We start from the raw sequence: 17,887 nt of genomic DNA on the forward strand, positions 1-17,887 counted from the left end.
GTTGCATTAAAGTATGCAAATTATATTATATAAAAAGCCAGTAACAAGTGTATTTGTGGCAAAATTGACCTTTCTTGGCATTTGGCGTAGTTTCAGGCACCAGCCGAGAAAAAAGTCTCTAGCTGTCAGTTCTGGTCTATAGGATATAGATCATATTGGTCTTACCAGGCAGACTTGGGCACTTTGTTGTGGAAGTCAGATTTAAACCCTTAGCACACCAAAACTGGTCTGTTTTTTCTCTCTCCATGTAACACACAGAGATAAATCTAGTGAGCAAGGCTCTTTGTGATGGGGATGAAGCCATGATCTGATCACTAAATTGCTCTGTGCTGTGGAAGTGAGCGAAATAACACTTCTAGCCTTTTTAAAAAGGTGTTGCCCGTAAAGTTCAAAACTATTTCTTGACCTGTGGAAATAAGATATTTAAAGATAATATAGATATCTTAGAAAAACTGATTTGCAATGTTGCCACACAGTGGATGTCACCATCTTCTTCATTTCATGCTTATGTTGACACATTTCTGGCCCGGAAAGTAGCTCCATCCCCAGCTAAAACAGAGCTGCTTATCTTAAAAGCAGGAACTTACATGTTATATGCAGCTGTAACACGAGTGAGACTGGCAGAGGGGAAACCAAAGGCATGATCATATTTTTTATTCCAACTGCAGTTTACCTGGACAGCATCAGGTGGCTCTGAAACATTAGAAACTACACCTGATCTTAGTACTTTAAGGAAGTTGGCACTGACTGCACAAGCACACACAGGACAACAGAAGCAGGTCCAATACTTTTTGCAAGCAATTCAAATACATAAAAATTATGAACAAACATAATGAATAAAATTAGGCAAATACTTGCAAACTAATGATTAACCTAATGCTGTGTCAAATAGAAATGAAAAGTCTATAACAAAACACACTCCATATAATATTAGATTTGTATAATACACAGTGGAGGAGCAGAACTAAAAAACTGAACAAAGGAAACACATTTTAAAAAAAAAACAACAACATTGTGATGCTTCAAAAGTGCAGCTGCCAAATGATTGGAGTGCAGTTCAATGCAATTTCAGTCAAGTTCAAAGTGCGTCGTTCTCCTTCTGCGGTCTGCCCTCAAATCCATCAGGGGGCGCCAGAGGGCTGAATCGGAGCAGGGGAAGGTCGTGGGCTGCACCAGCCAGGCGGAGGGGTGGTGGAGGAGGTGGGGATCTGGAGGTACCTCCATCATCACTTGTTCCTGAGTTAGGATTGTTGTTGATGTCGTTGCCCGTGAAGCTGCTGCTGTGCCGGCAGCGAGGTAGGAATGTCCCATGGCGGTAACGACGATACATCACGCCCAACGCCACCATCAGCAGCACAATAAGGAAGCAGAGCAGGAAACACACGGCATAAAGGAGTGTGGGGACTGAAGTCCTGCTGCAGTCTAGACACAGAGAAAGAAAGAGACTTATTTTATATAACATATAAACATATTTTTAATTATAACTGAGAATGTCGGAACAAATCAAACAGAAATATGAATATGGTATAGATTTAAAAATAATTTAAGGGACAGTACTGGGCAAAAGTCTTAGACACATGCATAGAAATGCTGTAATGAAAAGATGGTGTGTTGCGTAATATGTAATGTTTGGAAATATAAAATGGTTTTGTACTGACTCAGTAATACAGAAGTCATAAGATAAACACAGTACTGTACATAATTACTGTGTACTTTTGCACAGTACTGTACATAATTGTACCTTAAGGACCGCTGACGTACCTTTAAAGCTTTACTCTAAAAGCTAAGGAAAGGTATAGCTTTATTTCCGAGTGCGCATCCAGGCATCTCGCGATGATTATTTCACCCGAAAATGAAATCACTGAATCTGCACATGCTCTAAAATAAATAAGATCACAAAAGGTGCCCTGATGTTACACTCACCCCCTGGGAAATGTGGAGGTTCAGTCACAAGTCTGAAGTTTTGGACTGGAAGAGATTTCTCTGTGTAGGAAAACAGAAAGTCTGAAGAAGGTTGAAGATGAATGGCTGTGAATTTTTGAATGAGCAGGGTTGCTAGGTCTTAGCAAAACATCCAGCAAAAGCATATTTAAAAACCACACACACACACACACACACACACACAAGAAACTATTCTAAAGCATTCAGCCATCTTTGTCTCAGTCTTTGCATTTGCATGGGAAACAAGTTTCTGGTTTATCTGCAATACTTTATCATCTGGTCCATTATCTGCTCCATAATCCCCCTTTCCATTGCAATATATCTTGGTTCTGTACATCGTAAATACACTCTCCGCACTTACACTTTCCCTTTGTTTGACAGCCTATATTTGTAGAAATTGATTTGATTTTTTTACTTCCAATTATTTGCTTTATATATATTTTTTTACATTTTAAATTTCAATGAAATGAGAACTTCCAAAATACAACAAGGCACGAAAATTACGTCTTTTACAATGACTAGTATTAAAAATCACCTCAAGGATGATTTAGGAGCCAGTCATTCAGATTGAACTTAAAGTCAAACATAAGGAAACTGTTTTTCTTTCTTCACTTCTATTCATCCCTATTGGTCTTATTATAATTCTCATGATTTGTATTAATTACCTTAGATTCATAGAAAGAAGCATTGTGGTGCTTTAGCTTACTTTAGAAGCACACAGTTCTCAAAAATAAAACAACTTCCAAAATTATAAAAAGAAGAAAATGCTCATTTGGGGCAAGACACTAAATGTAACAATTGTTTCCCTGTTCTTTTAAAAATAACCACCGGGTTTACCAAGTTATTAAAACATGCATACAGTACCTTTAATTCCGTGAGATTGCTTCATCTTTTTTGAATTTGGCCTGTTCTCCACAAGACCCCCAACATGCTCTTCAGAAGCAGCCTGCAAAGCTGTGGCACCGTTAGTCTTTAGCATCTCCATGGAAACTGCACCAACATCTTCAACCAGTGGAGTTGATGGCTCTGTGATCTTGGCGTCAGTTGGATCATCAGGCGTTTGAGAGGCCATTTGGCTGAAGTGTGTAACCTCATTTTTGCTCACAGTAGCTGTCGTGGTAGATGACTGTGCGAGAACCGGTTTTCTTTTTGGTGCTCTCTTTTTGGTATACCGTGTCAGTGTGGTACCAGTGGATGAGGAGAAGGAGTGTGTGGTGTAAGTGGGAGCCAAAGTGTGTGGGCCATGTGGCCCATTATCAAACAACATCGGAGTGTACTTCTCGACTGTTATCCAGTTTGGTATTCCTGTCGGCACTGAAACCAACTCATCAACGTCATCCTGAGGTAAAGCACCATGAAAGGGTACTTCTTGGTTCTTGGCTCCGCCTCTGATCTTCCGGATCTCTCTGAAAGATCCTGTAGTGGGTGTACGAATCTCATTCAGCTGAGGGCTGATGCTGTGGCCGACTCCTATATGCTCAACATGAGCATCGTCAACATTTTCCTCTAGTCCATTTGAGAAGCTTTTCCGTCTAGGGATCTTTGTCACTGCATCTTTGGCTTCCGTTTCTTCCACTTTGACTTGTTCTTCCTCCGATACGTCCTCATTTAGATCTCAAAGAAGGAACAAAGAGGTCTAAGTAAGTGTCGTGGAGATTAGATTCGGATTAGATTAAACTGTCAGGAGTTCCTTCAGTCTACAATTAGCCTTAACAAAAAGACATTGCTAAGCTACTCCCAGTCTGAAGTGAACAAACATGATCATCCCACCAGTGCTGGCAAAAGATCCACAAATCAAACACTTCTCAAAATGTCAGTGTTTATGTAAGTAAAATAGTCTTCATGATAATGAACAATTATAATGATAATTACAACAGCCAAAAGAAAATGCACAATTTTTCAAGATTGATAATTATAACATATTTGGACAGCAGCAAATTGTTGCCTATAAAAATCAAAAATGAAATCTCCTCATGTCTGAGCCACAGTATTAATTCAGACAATTCTCAGGGTAACTTCCTTCTCATGACTTTCAAACATTTTTAGGTTTAGGCTGATTATCTTCTCAGATTATTCAATCTTAACCCCTCAGATCTACTCACAGTCCTCTCATGGCCAGCCTCATGCATAAAAAACCAATAACTAATGTATGCTGATCTGAACTGATGCCTTCTGTTTTCTCTTATAGTCTAAACTGGATCATTCCTTATCTCGGAGATGGTCCCCTTTTGGATGTTTAGTATCACTCACCTAGAAAAGTGCACGTACTGCACCTTTAAAGATTTACTCTGAAAGCTAATCACACTCCTGTCATGTTTGTTTACTAGAAATTTTGCAAGATCCCAGAGTTGGGATCACTGGTCAAGATCTGATTCATAAGTATAATCATGTGGTGTTTTATTCTGGGCAAATTTTTGGGATGTGTGAGGATTTGATGACTTAAGAGCAATCCAGGGAAAAAAAAAAAAAAAAAAAAAAAAAAATGCACCTCACAGATCACAACACTGTCCATAAACCCAACATTAACCCAAGGCCACATCCTCACCTGGAGTTTGTGGCAGGCCAAAAGCCTGGTACGCCCCGTAAAACCCCCGATGTGGTGGGTTCGGGTTTGGGCGGATGAGCTGCACCACATGCACCGTGTTTGAGATGGATGTGTACATGCTACTCCTCCAGCAGTGCTCCAGGATGCGGCTCTCTCCAGCTGACACCGGAGACTCATCCAGGTGGATCTGATCGGTCTTCAGGTGGCACACGTGCTCTGGTGTTAGGTCCTCTAGATAGACCTGCACACGTTTCCCAGGCTGCACCTGGATGGTCCAGTTGCACCAGACCGCGGGGTTCGAGCACAGGTAGTCAGGTGAGAAGAATTCGCCGCTGTCGCCGTAAAGGATCTGGTGGCAGCTTCGCAAAGCATAGAAGGCATTTCGCTGGTGAGATCCTTTCACAAGGACGCCAGGGGAACATAGAGGGGAAGAGGAACATATAAGAGATACACTAGTATCACTTTTATATACTCAACCAAAGCTTTTTTCACAGATTAAATTGGTGGGTATCTGTATACACAGTCAAGTGCAAATGTTTGTATACCCTTGAATAGTACAAAATAAAAACTAATTCAATTTATAACAAGACTGTTGTTCAATCATATGTAAGAGTGGCCTTTCTGTGAAACTAAACTACTATTTTATATATATATATATACAGCTTTTGGATCCTGTCAGTTGTAATATTCTTTATTTATTAGCATATAAATATCACAATAGTGGTATTTTTTCCTTTCAAAATTCAAAGGGAGATAAACATATGCACTAAACTATAGGCCTTCTTGGCCATTTTAAATGCCTATTCTCTTAAACTGGTCAAAATGTTCGGTTTCAGAAAAAGACTTCTAGCACTAGAGAACACTAATAAACATTCATTGTGTCAGTGGTAATAAATCATAAACGGGGTAGAGGGTAGGATTTTGAATTTTGCCTGTTGTTGTTGTTCTGGTTTTTTTTTTCTTCAAGTTTCAGTTTCAAAATAAAGCCAAAAACACAATCTATCTCTTATAGCTTACCTTTTGACACTTTATATTAACAAAATATGGTTCAAACACAATGCATATAGTAAAAACAGAAAGCCAGAATAGTGCAAAGTTTAAACCAAAGAAAGACATTTTTACCTGCAGCCATGGGGGCATCATGTTCATTTATCTAATAAATAAAAACAGACAGAAAGTGAGCAGTGGAATAAAGTAATCCATGTATTAATCCCACTACAATAAAGTCCACTGTAGAATTTACCATATGGCATTTCACCACAGCCTCAATGTGGATCATTAACAGGGTGCAAACTGTGCACAACAAACAGCCTCCAAGCATTTTCAACTGATATTAACTGTTATAATAAGCAAAACAGACACAGTGTGCATGTGGATGGTAGTTTAGTTTCACAGAAAGGCCACTCAGTTGAAATCACCTGCCCTATATTGGTAATTAGTGTACTGCGCATGCGCAACAGCATCCTGCTCTGCTACCAGCAGGGGGCGCTGTGAGAGCGCATGAGGGGGATGATCTGACCAGGCTTTTGTAACCACGTTTCTACCAGCTCTTTTCTCCTTCATTGTTTTTGTGTAGGGTTTTAACCTAACCCTATATCCTTTCAATTTGTTTTATACCATCTGATTGGTCAGAAGGTGTTTATTAATTTTCTATACCTGCAGCTCTGAATGTAATTTACATCACAGGTTTACTATATTAATGCATCACTCTTCATAGGTTATCATTTCTACTCTAACAACTAACACATGGACTTAGAAATGGAACAAAAGTTACATTTATAGCCTAAGTTTTCTGAAACGTTTATCTAAAATTTACGGAAGGAGGAAGAAGGATCATATATTTTGCTAGCTGATGAGCAGATTTATGAGATTTATGAGAATTATCTAAGATCTTTTTCCCCCTGAGCCAACAGAAGATAAAAAGTGCTCAGGAAAATAAACAAAAAAGACACGCACATGACAAAGTCTTGGATTTCTTGGAGTATCCCATGAAACTATCAATACGCCTGAAAGACATCATTACTGATAACATGGAACACAAGTAAGGATAAGGACATGACAAAAATAATCATATCACAATATTTCGATTTCCTTTTCAAATGAATCGTTCCTTTCCTTTAGTTAACATTTCTGGAAGGAGTCTCCAGTGTCAGTGCTTTGTAACAGTATGTTTTCAGAAAGGAGTCACACCACCCGGTCGTTTATTATTTTCCTGTAACAGCACACACCATGCGTTTTTATTCCTTAAAAAAAAAAAAAAAAAAAAAACACTTTTCCAACTTTCTCTGGAAAGTTCTAGCCTCTAGTATTTTCTGAAAGGGAAACTCACTTCTACAGAGAACCTTAGAAAGAACCTTTCAGAAGTTTTACACTAGACGAGTGTAGAAATGATTGTATTTGGGTAATATGTATTGAAAGGACTGAAGAAAAATTGGATTTATTACAAAACAGTTTATTTGATTAAAACTCATTTCCATGTGTTCAACACATCCACAGTGTACATTATTTTACTGGTCTGTAATGTTTATAGTGGGATGATTAGGAAGGAGTTAAATTAAATAAATCAAACTTTTTCTGCCTCCTTTTCCATATTTTTTCAGTAAGGGGGGATTTTGCATGATGGTACACACTTTTGGAAAGTTCTCCTTGGAAGTGTTTGTGAAAGTGCTCTGCTGTGATCGACAGTAATTATACTCACCTGCCCACTAGATGACAGTAATCACACTGTAAACACACACACACACACACACACACACACACTCACGCTTAATGGCGATTTTGTGTAGCTGTTCCACCTTCCCGCATTTTTGGGAGCTGGGAGGAAACCTGAGAACCTGGAGGAAACCCAAACCCTGTCTTGATTTTTTTTTTCCTATAACCAAGTATTTCTTATTAAATACTCACACTGTAGAAATATCCATGTTGCTTTTATTCCTTAAATGATAATATTTTCATTTTTTTAGAAAGATATATTAACAAACACAAGTACACAATGGAATTTTTTTTTTATCTTTTCGAGTGCAAAACCAAAAATGTTACAAATGACACAACGCACCAAATCAACAATCAGACAAGTGCGTGCTGAGACAAACAGAAGGATGGATAAAACGGCGTTCGTTTCCAGTGATGTGTAATTTACTGCTGAAAACAGTGACTGAGTTTTGCATGGTTTAAAAGGACATAAAAAGATACGTTATCGTATAAGATAAACACAAAAGCAACACAATGCAAATAAAATGACATCTTACAACTGAAAATATCTTGAAACTAGCCAAATTTATCAAGTATTTCCTATTTCCAGTTGTAATGAAAATGGCAATGAATGTAAATATATGATTATTAAACCAATTTCTAGATTTTTCTTTTAATAATTTCAAGCTTGAAATAGTCTTGTTCTATTAATTTGCTATAATTTAAAGCATTTATTTCTGGAAAGAAGGAAAAATACCTGTCAATAAAATAAGACAAATTTAATCAATTTAAAACCAGGATTAACAATCCTAAATCTAATGTAAAATAATTTTTTAATAAGAAATATTTGTTGAATTTTCCCATATTCAAGATATTTTCACTTGCTATCATTTCTTTGCAGGTTTTTTCAAAAAAAAACAAAACAAAAAAAAAAAAACAAGACACTAAAATACTACAATTTAATACAGCAGTTCAGAAAAAATATATAGATTTTTTTCTTTTAATGAAAAAAATTGATATAATGTAATCCTGAAATGGTGAAATGCAGTTTGTTTAAAACAGAGATAAACAGAATCTCTCTCACACATAAACACATGAACACAATTCATAAAAATGCATAAATACAACAATATTCAAAATGTCCGAACTGTTAAATAATAACATTTAAAAAAAGGCTAAACAATTTCTTTATCCACACACACATCAGAACTAGCAATATATAAATTATTAAGTTTGTTCCATACTTCGCATATTAATACACTATTTAGGACAATAAGTTTATGGCTTTTGGTCCCTACACAGTGCACTTGGGTGGAGATTGATCTAAGTCCAGATCTAGTCTGAGACCAATCTGAATTAATTTAGGATCCTTACGCAGCTTTACAATAAAATTTGTAAACCTCAAACGTGCAAAGTATCATGAGCGTTTCCACAGACTAATGAGGTAATCTCTGTTCCAAAGTCCCGTTCCAGTTAACAGATTATAACGTACTGTTTGCTGATTGTTACCAACAAATTTTGCTTACATCATATAGCCCTTATGCTTGCTATGATGACAACATCCATCATTATAAGAAGACAATACTGTAGTTTACATATCATAAAAATAATTAAAATCTTTTTTTTAAAAAATCACTGTTAAATTGTGAATTACCTTGAAAAACGAAATCAAAGGAATGTTTGCCAAGCATTCAAAACACAAAATCCTATCTGTAAATCTTTCTCAAACCACATTTAGTAGTTCACTGATGTCATACAGACTGCCGAGCTGATTCCGATCACAGTGTGACTTCCTGTCATCTCTTAATATGTACAAAACTTCACAGTGTAGCTGAACACTGAAATGTTATCGAGGCGGCCATCTCGGACAAACAGAATTTCCTTAGCACGATGTGCCCACTAGACCTAATCGCAGAATTGTACCGTTGTAATGATTACGATCGAGTTTTGAACTAGTTTAACTACAGCACGAATGCCTGTGACTTATTTAATAACTCCTTTTATTTAATATTTTATTTCCTCAAATGATATTAGCTAATTACCAGGCCAGTTTGCTATTTAGCTATTAGCTAATGCGGTGACAACTCTCAGTTTGTAATAAATTGTCTTACAGAGCTGATAGCTAACTAGCTAGTTATGTTTAAATTAATGTACTCAAATGACAGTCTTCGGTTGTAACAATGTAATGTGACAGGCAGATAGTGTTTAATTATTAAAATATTCTGAGCTTGTACTTTTTAAAACAACTTTGTGTAAGATAGATTGCTTGTTAGCTACATTAGGCGTGTAGCTTGAGCTCCAAACAAAATGTGTAGTTTGATACAGACACATTGCTAGGCAGATATCAGATCATATATTTTGCTAGTTGTTAAGCAGATTTATGAGAATTATCAAATGATTTTTTTCCCCCTGAGCCAACAGAAGATAAAAAGTGCTCAGGAAAATAAACAAAAAAGGCAAGCACATGACAAAGTCTTGGATTTCTTGGAATCTCCCTTGAAATTATTATAAATTGTTAAAAAATAAACCTTTAAAAATGAGTTTGATGTTATATAATGTGTATAAAAATGAGTTTGATGTTATTTTAATGTGTATAAAAATAAATTAACACTGAATATCAGGTAAATAAATCTGCATAAAAGTGTAAATGTTTAGGTTTGTAACTGTTACTTTAAAAATATATTAAAAATTATAATTAAAAAAAAAGATATTAAAAAAGCAGTTTGATACCACATGAGTGAAGCAAGACATTTGCTGCACAAGTTGAGAGCCAAGGCTGAAGTGCTTGCTCTTAGAAGTGCACTGCTACTAGCCCGCTAACTCTTTCACTTAAAAGTTTCAAATGGAATACCTGACAGACGATACGATATTAGCAATCCTATCCTGCACTCATCTGAAGTTCAGTCATGGGTCACAGATTGGAGATAATAATAACAACTGAAGACCAGAAATTCTGAAGATCAGGATCTAATCAGATGTTGGTCCTCTACAACAACATCCAGACCAGCAGCTGATCCAGCATCAGACTTTTATGACCCTAGCAACTAAATTTATCATCAGTCCATTTAACCACTGTCCATTTAACCACTGTCCAATCTCACTGGCACCTCAGCCCAGGGTCGCTAATCCAACCCCAGATTTTAATCATCTCCTGCGGACTCCTGGGATGCACCAGCACTAAATTTTGGTAGGCGCATGCACTCTCTCTGTACTTTTCCTCTATGTTAAAAGTCCTAAATCCTTGGTGCTTCTCGGGCACCAGGCCAAGTTTCTGCAGGCACATCCCGGTGTAGACGTCATCGATGGGAAAAAGCAAGACTTGCTGAGAGATGTTTCTCAACCGGATCGCCACGTCAGCAGAGTACAGGTAACCGCCCCCACCTGCGTATGGTGGATAAGGCCCAACAAATACACTCTCAGGGATGTAGTACTTTAGCCTCTTGTCCCGGTGTGGCCTAGCTTCACTGATCACGTCTCCGACAAATAAATCTTGTGCCTTGGTCTCTGAGAGTCCACTGAGGAAACTCAGGATGCTTCGGGTGTTCACGAAGACGTCATCATCACCCTTGAAGATGAAGCGAGCTGAGGGGCAGCGCTCGGCCATCCACTCAAGGAACAGCACGTCTTTCAGTGTGAGGTTGAAGAACGTGTCGCGATAGTCCCATTGAAGTAGGTCTCCATGCAGCGACGCCTCGTAATGAAGCATCGCTGAAACATTCGGGAAGTAATCACTTCCTCCTGTCTTGCCCAAGAGGAAGACGGTGGCTACACGGTGGTTGGCCAGGATCCCAGCGCGTCCCCAGGACTCCCGGATAGCCTGGCGCCGGTCAAAATGAGGCGTCAGGGACTTCACAGCAAGCAGCAGGAAAGGTGCTTCAGAACACACACCTGGAGCATCTATTAGCATCGGGTACGACCTACACTGCATATACAGCAGGAAATCTTTGAAGCGCTGAGGCAGGGAACTGTAATCCTTAATCTGTGTGGTCACTGTAAAGTCTGGTTTGCAATGGTCTGTCTTGGTTGTGTAGTTCGGCTGACTGGAGGACTGCGTCGCCTCTGTGAAGGACACGATGGTGGTGCCAACACTGGTGGGAACGATTAGTGGGTTGTGAATGTAGCTAACATGCTGCTGCTGGCGGTTCCAAAAGGCCTTGCTGAGTTCAGGCTTTTTCCAGAATTTCTCAGATGGTATGTGGGGCTTCGTGGGGTCCCATTTGCCATAACTCCGTGTCATCTCCACCAGAATGTAAATCAGAAAGTTGACAATCATCATCACTCCAAGGAGCTTGGTTCTCCTCCAGCTGGCATGCATCCTGGGTATACGCATTCCACCTAGGAAAACAGTTTCATCAAAATATTATTACTACATAGCAGTACAGATATAAGTTAGTTCTTTCCATACATATCAATGTCAGTTTAATGTTTAAAATCTTTGTAAAGTCCCCACAGCACTGTACAGTTGTTTCCTTGCTCTGACATATGTGAGCTGGCCCAAAATAAATTGACCCTTCACACCCCCAGCTCTGTGATGCAATATGATATTAAGCAGGGAACACTTTAAACTGTGCAGCGCCTCATGTCTCTCTCAGATAACCTGAGTTCCATAAAACATGTTCCCTGACCTGAGATCAGCTCTTCCTGAGATTTAGAGCAGGCTCCAGAACAAGTGGAGAGTCAATAAAGAAGGCTCTACAGTGGCAGTGGTTTGATTTCTCAACACGTGTGCGTCATTTATTATGTTTATGCCTTGGACAAAAATTTGGCTACGATTTCATCAGTAGCATGTCCAGGTTGAAGCAAGATGGCAGGGCGCTCTAAGACGTGGCACAACCGAGAACTACAAAACTGCATTTGTGGAAAATCTGATTTGATTCTTGCTACAAAATGAATAGCCTCATTATGACTTCTCTGTATTGGCCTAATGGAGGCTGTGTAGCTCTTAATTCTCAAGAGATTTGGCTGAGTGTTGGTCCGAGTTGGTGTGGCAAGGCTTATTCCCAGAGTGGCAACTCTAGCATTGCCACTGTGGGATTATAAAAAAAGAAATGAATAAACAAATAAAAAACTTGTACTGTTTCCTTTGCTGTGCTACTCTCACACTAGCTCGAATGTAACAGGGAGTTAGCTTTATGGTATTCTCAAACTGTTGCCTTTTTTGTGCTAGCGTGAGGAGGATATGTTTTTCAACAGAGACCACAATGCACTTACGTAGCATCTTCTTAAACCCTGTAAATGTAATGTAAATAATGTAAATAATTCACACTGGACTGTTTTGCTAAATTTTGTTAGTGTCTTGCCTTTTTTTAAAGCCAAAAGCATTAGCCCAGAATCTGTGCAGTCTCTGGAGTCTGGAAATTTTACAGCTTCATTTCTGAAAGGACTTGTCAAGCTTTGTCGTTTCATGCTTCAATTAAACAATTTAAAAGAAATTTGCTGACATTTATTGTCGACATTATGATTCACCATTGCGGTGACTTCGATCCGTACAAGAGACCGCTACAACACCAAATCTCAAATTATTAGTAACAAAGCAAAGGACATGATTCTGGTTAGCACAGCCACAAAAACACAATTAGACCTCAGAGCGAGAGATGGACATCATCAGCGGTTCTCTCTTGACACAGCTGGCTTTACTCACAGCTGGAGCTGGAGCAGGGTGGCCCGATGCTGAGCTCCATGAGCGAGCTGGAGATTCTCCACTTGGACCCAAAGCGCTGGAGAGTGAGGCTGAGTTCGGGCCAGAGCGGAGACGGCACGACCGGCTGCATGTCAAGTTTTTCATTCCTGATCTCTCATTCTTTTCTTTCTTCTCCTTAAACTGACCATGTCTCACGCTATTAACTGATATTATCTCTGTAATCACCCATTCTGTCTCACGGCCTTGGTGTTGATATTTTGCTTATCTCTTGGCTTTCTTCGTCTCATACGTCGTACGTCTTTTCTCTCTCTATCTGTCTCTATCCAGAGCAGAGCAGTGTCATGTGTCCCTGATTCTGGTGACCTCATGATACCTATTATAAGTTTGCATTCAGTGTCTCAGACTCGGAGACAGATAGAGAGAAAGCCATAAAGGTCACACATATAGCCACACACAACACCCTGAGAAACACTCTGCACTGCTGTGTATATCTCAGTGTGAAATCTAAATTCTTCATATCAAATCATACATTACAGAAACATTTCCTAGTTATTTACTATTTACTCATATCATCATGCTGACAGGATTTTTTTAAACACATTTTTTCTACAGTATTTTATTTATTGTAAATTTATACTGTTATTTACTGTACTTAATTTTACTTTCTTTCTGTATGCAATTCCAGTGTTTTTGTTCTATGTAATCTACTGTGTTATTTATTTATGTTATACATCTTTATTTATTAGGATTCATTTGTAGGTATTTCTCTAATTTATTTGTATTTTTAAATTTTTTTAGCTTTTAATGTGTGGGGGGTTTTTTTGTGGACAGTGTAAAGCTATAGATGACTCAGAGTCCTTTCATGCAGTGTGGTTTTGTGAAAGTAGAACAGAAGTAATGTATCAGGTACAGAAAGGAGTGCCATACTCACTTTTCATCTTTAATTAACCGTACAGTTCTGTGCAAACGTCTTAAGCATATGCAAAGAAATACTGTAGTGCAAAGATGCCTTCAAAAATAATGAAACTAAATCTTTCTACATTAAAAAATACTATAAAGAGCAGTAAACATTAATCAGTGAAATAAAGTTGATATTTGGTGTGACGATCCTTCGCTTTAAAAATAAAATAGTAGTCTCACTTACAGTGTGTGCAGTTTTATAAGGAAATGAGCTGGAAGTGTTACTGAGCATCTTGCAGAAGCAGCCACAGTTCTTCTGGAGACTTTGACTGTCGACTCGCTTCTTATTTCTGCAGCGAAACCCAGCAGCCTTCATTATGTTTTTATCTGAAAAGTGTCTCTTATGGAATCTGCTGCTTTATTACTGACATACAAACATTTTTCTGTAATGTTTCATTCTGTCCTGGAAAACTCATGTTTGGAATCTAAAGTGTTTTTGTACTGAATCAATAATGTAGAAGTCAGAAAATAAAAATCTATAACAAAGTTTGTATTTTTAAAAAAAAAAAAGACTTTTGCACAGTACTGTATTTAGTAATTTATTTAATCATTAAAGTGAACTTTCACAACATTATGGTCATGACTATAGTCACCTAATATCAGATGACCTTTTAGCCACTGATTACAGAAAAAACTTCATCCATCCTCAATAAGTTGTCTTCAGCCTATATTTATGAGAATCTGCTTCTAATCTGGATCCAAAATTGATAACAAAAGAAAAAAAAATCAGTGATTCAGATCCAACATTTTTTTCTTTTTTGTAAAATGTTGGCTGTGAAGGTTTTCATTCATTCAGGTCAAGTTTCATCTTCGGTTATGAATATTGCAAGAGTCCAGAGCTGTGACGTTTCTGTCGGAGTGTATCGCTGGGCTTGAAATACACCACAACACATGATTTTATGAGCACATTATTTCCTTTCTTACGTAACACAGAAGAGGATCTGAATGTTACTGTACATGATATTGCTTAACATGAAACATGTAACTACTTATAAGCTAATTAGTGATGGCAAAACATATAACACACTCACTAATCAACTCTAACTGGACTTTAAAAAAAAAAAATTTAAAAAAAATTATATTATCCATATCCACTGACCAAAATACAGTGTGTTTGTGCCTCTTGCCTAGACATATTTATACATTCAAGATATTTCAAATATTTGGATCCTTGCGTCAGGGACTGGTGGTGATATCAGATGTGAAGGCTAAAGTCTAAAATCTATAAATACCTCGACACTGAAACTATTAGGGTTAAGTATTGCTTTGTATAACAAGGTCTCACTGATGACAGAATAGGAGTGATAATATGATCTCACACACATATTTAAAGAAAGACAGGCAGCTGCATTCATTATTTCTGTCAGTTCTGAGTGTTGCAAGTTCCTCTGTACACCAGAACTGAAACTGTTCAACTGAAAAGCTGCAAAAACAATAAACTTCTTTATTATCTGTCTTTTTGTGTCATTTGCTCTTTGATTGGACAATGTGTGCTTAAACACTTATAGCTTCTCCTCCAAACGGAGTTTGTGGGAAAAACAGGGAGATTATATTTCACACGTGTCTGTCAGTGAAAGGCTGCAGGAATCAACAGTCTGGGTGAGAAAGAAATCAGCCCCAGACTCGCTTCTGACTTCTTCAAGCGTTCGTGGTGCTGATTTTTGCGCTCGGTTCCACAGAAGTCTAAAATAATCCACCAGAAAACATTTGTTACCAGCAAAGAACCTGATGTGGATGACAAAAATTAAATCTTCTATTGATATCTTTTATCTATGAAAGACAGGTTGGGCAGGGCTAAACGCTGCTAGAACATTTACACCAAGAGTTATAAACCTTTAATCTTGTACCTTTGTACTTTGCACTACTTATATTTATGGCCCATCATCAGTGCTCTTTATTGTCCCTGTATGTATGCACCAGTTTTACCCAATCCCCTTTCCTTATTAGTATATTCTGCCAGGAAGAGGTAGTAAAAAAATCCCACAAAATCATATAAATCATCATATAAAAGAGCTTACACGCAGGCTTACACGCAGGCTTACACGCAGGCTTACACGCAGGCTTACACACAGGCTTACACGCAGGCTTACACAGACTTCATAAGATACCTAAGAAAGGATCTTGTGTCGGGTCTACTATCTGCACTGCTAACTCTGTGACACAGTCTGATCTCACACACTGATTCTTAGAGTCACAACAGAAGATAATCAGAAGGCCGACTTTGAGGCTGATTCTCCTGTCAATCACAAAAGGTGTCCCACTGATGAAAACAATCATCTTCTCAGATTATTCTGCAGGGTTTGGTGTGGAAAATTCAGCTCACAGTCCAGTCATGTCTCCACTTTAACAGGAACACCTGTACACCTGTTCGTTCCTGCAAATATCCAATAGCCAATCATGTGTCAGCAGAGCAAAATGGGATTTTGATCGTGACATGGTTGTGAGTGCCAGAAGCTGCTGAGCTCCTGGGATTTTCACACACAACAGTCTACGAGCGTAGACAAAATAAGTGGGCACAGACTCACCCAAAGTGGACAAAGTGGAAAAAGACCAGGTGACATTTTCTCCAAGAGAGGCAGGCTAGACCTTCCCTCTCTTTTAATAAATAAATAAACAGTTAAAGTTTTGCATTCCATATCATCATATAAAGCTAACACAATTGACTAATTTGCAGGACTTTTTTAGCTGCACTTTATTTATTTTTTTATATATAACAACTAAAATAAAAGGATATTCTGTTACTTCCAGGTTTATGAACAAATATCAGGGAGCAGGTGGAGCAAAGTGAAAATGCCCTGAGACTCAGACCCTGTGCAACACCTACAAACGACCAACACGATGTCACGGGACACCAGTGACATGATTAAAAAGCAATGCACTCAGAAGCGCGTGAAAGACCAGACACCACAATTGCACTTTCTGACCATGTAGTACACAGTTCCTCATCTTTCAACACCTCTCAGGGAGTTTTTCCTTGTCACCGTCGCCTCTGGCTTGCTCATTAGGGATACAATTATAATGTATATATTTCTGTAAAGCTGCTCTGTACAGTAAAGGGGCAGTTACTGATCAGAAGGTTGGGGGTTCAAGCCTCAGTACTGCCAAGCTGCTACTGTTGGGCCCTTGAGCAAGGCCCTTAACCCTCTCTGCTCCAGGGGCGCCGTATCATGGCTGACCCTGCGCTCTGACCCCCGATTCCTAACAAGCTGGGATATGTGAAGAAAAGAATTTCACTGCGCTGTAATGTATATGTGACAAATACAGGCTGCTGCTGCCGCTTTGTGACAATGTCCAAAAAACAATATGCAGATTTGTAACAACATGCAGATTTGTGCAGTGGTGAAATCACACAGCTGTGTATGCACACCTGAAAGACTAGGAGACACGCACTGGAGGACAGAATAGAAAGGCAAATGAACTGACAGAGGAGTCAAACATCAACCATCACATACTTAAAATGCCAAACTTGTGGTTTCACACCAACACACACCAGTGCACCCAAGTATCCTGTTACTCTTATCTCTTCTGATGCCAAAGGTGTGCAAAAAATAGTGTTTGTATGGAGGAGATTTCCATTCAGTACAAATGATCTCTCTCTCTCTCTCTCTCTCTCTCTCTCTCTCTCTCCTTCTCAAGCAAGGTCTACTCAAGATTCATAATACACATGAGCACCAATATGTAAGCATTATCTCCAGATTTTCTGCTTTTCTGATTTTTAGTTAAAGCAGTTCATCTACTCACCTTATGCTGTATTTCCAGTCTCAGAACATCATCATAGAGCCTCTTTTCCCGTTATAATTAAGCGCAATGACTCCAAAACGCTCCAATAACTTCTACTCCTCCCTCTTATTATTATTATTCATATTCATATTAATACTATATTATGATTATTGGTAGTTGATCAGTTTAGAAGCTCCGACTTTCCTCCAGGGTACAACCTGTTCAGTTGGGGGGAGAAAAAAAAAAGAAGCTCGATATTTAAATGGAAGGAAATGGTCGAGAGCCTTACACCCCGCACACTCCCGCACCAAACTGTGTGAAATGTCAAAACGCGTTAGGAGCCTGAGTGGGCGGGGCTTTTTTTATATTTACGCCCCCCGGAGGCGGAA

At 38.5% G+C, this 17,887-nt stretch overlaps 2 protein-coding genes across 5 annotated transcripts; both read right to left on the minus strand.

Moving 5' to 3' along the window:
• Positions 1-638: 638 nt before the first annotated feature.
• Positions 639-5,904, minus strand: zgc:66455 (uncharacterized protein LOC393502 homolog). 2 transcript variants are annotated; one of them, XM_034300025.2, is made up of 6 exons: positions 5,730-5,904; positions 5,609-5,639; positions 4,487-4,882; positions 2,806-3,555; positions 1,924-2,004; positions 639-1,422 (listed from the first exon to the last, which is right to left on the minus strand). In XM_034300025.2, the coding sequence occupies exons 1-6, from the start codon at positions 5,805-5,807 to the stop codon at positions 1,079-1,081; spliced, it is 1,680 nt and encodes a 559-aa protein (XP_034155916.2). In that variant the 5' UTR covers positions 5,808-5,904; the 3' UTR covers positions 639-1,078. The 2 variants fall into 2 exon arrangements, with proteins under 2 accessions (XP_034155916.2, XP_026787919.3); XM_026932118.3 differs by having other exon boundaries at positions 1,924-1,983; positions 5,730-5,903.
• A 1,493-nt stretch (positions 5,905-7,397) lies between these two features.
• On the minus strand, positions 7,398-17,815 carry b3gnt2a (UDP-GlcNAc:betaGal beta-1,3-N-acetylglucosaminyltransferase 2a). Of its 3 annotated transcripts, XM_053230177.1 has the most exons (3): positions 17,520-17,815; positions 12,819-15,461; positions 7,398-11,512 (listed from the first exon to the last, which is right to left on the minus strand). In XM_053230177.1, exons 2-3 carry the CDS (start codon positions 12,946-12,948, stop codon positions 10,275-10,277), a joined length of 1,368 nt encoding a protein of 455 aa, XP_053086152.1. In that variant the 5' UTR covers positions 12,949-15,461; positions 17,520-17,815; the 3' UTR covers positions 7,398-10,274. The 3 variants fall into 3 exon arrangements, with proteins under 3 accessions (XP_053086152.1, XP_026787444.2, XP_053086153.1); XM_026931643.3 differs by lacking the exon at positions 12,819-15,461; XM_053230178.1 differs by lacking the exon at positions 17,520-17,815 and having other exon boundaries at positions 12,759-12,961.
• Positions 17,816-17,887: the final 72 nt, after the last annotated feature.

Source organism: Pangasianodon hypophthalmus, chromosome 26 (assembly GCF_027358585.1).
Source record: "Pangasianodon hypophthalmus isolate fPanHyp1 chromosome 26, fPanHyp1.pri, whole genome shotgun sequence".
In the NCBI taxonomy this organism is placed as follows: domain Eukaryota; kingdom Metazoa; phylum Chordata; class Actinopteri; order Siluriformes; family Pangasiidae; genus Pangasianodon; species Pangasianodon hypophthalmus.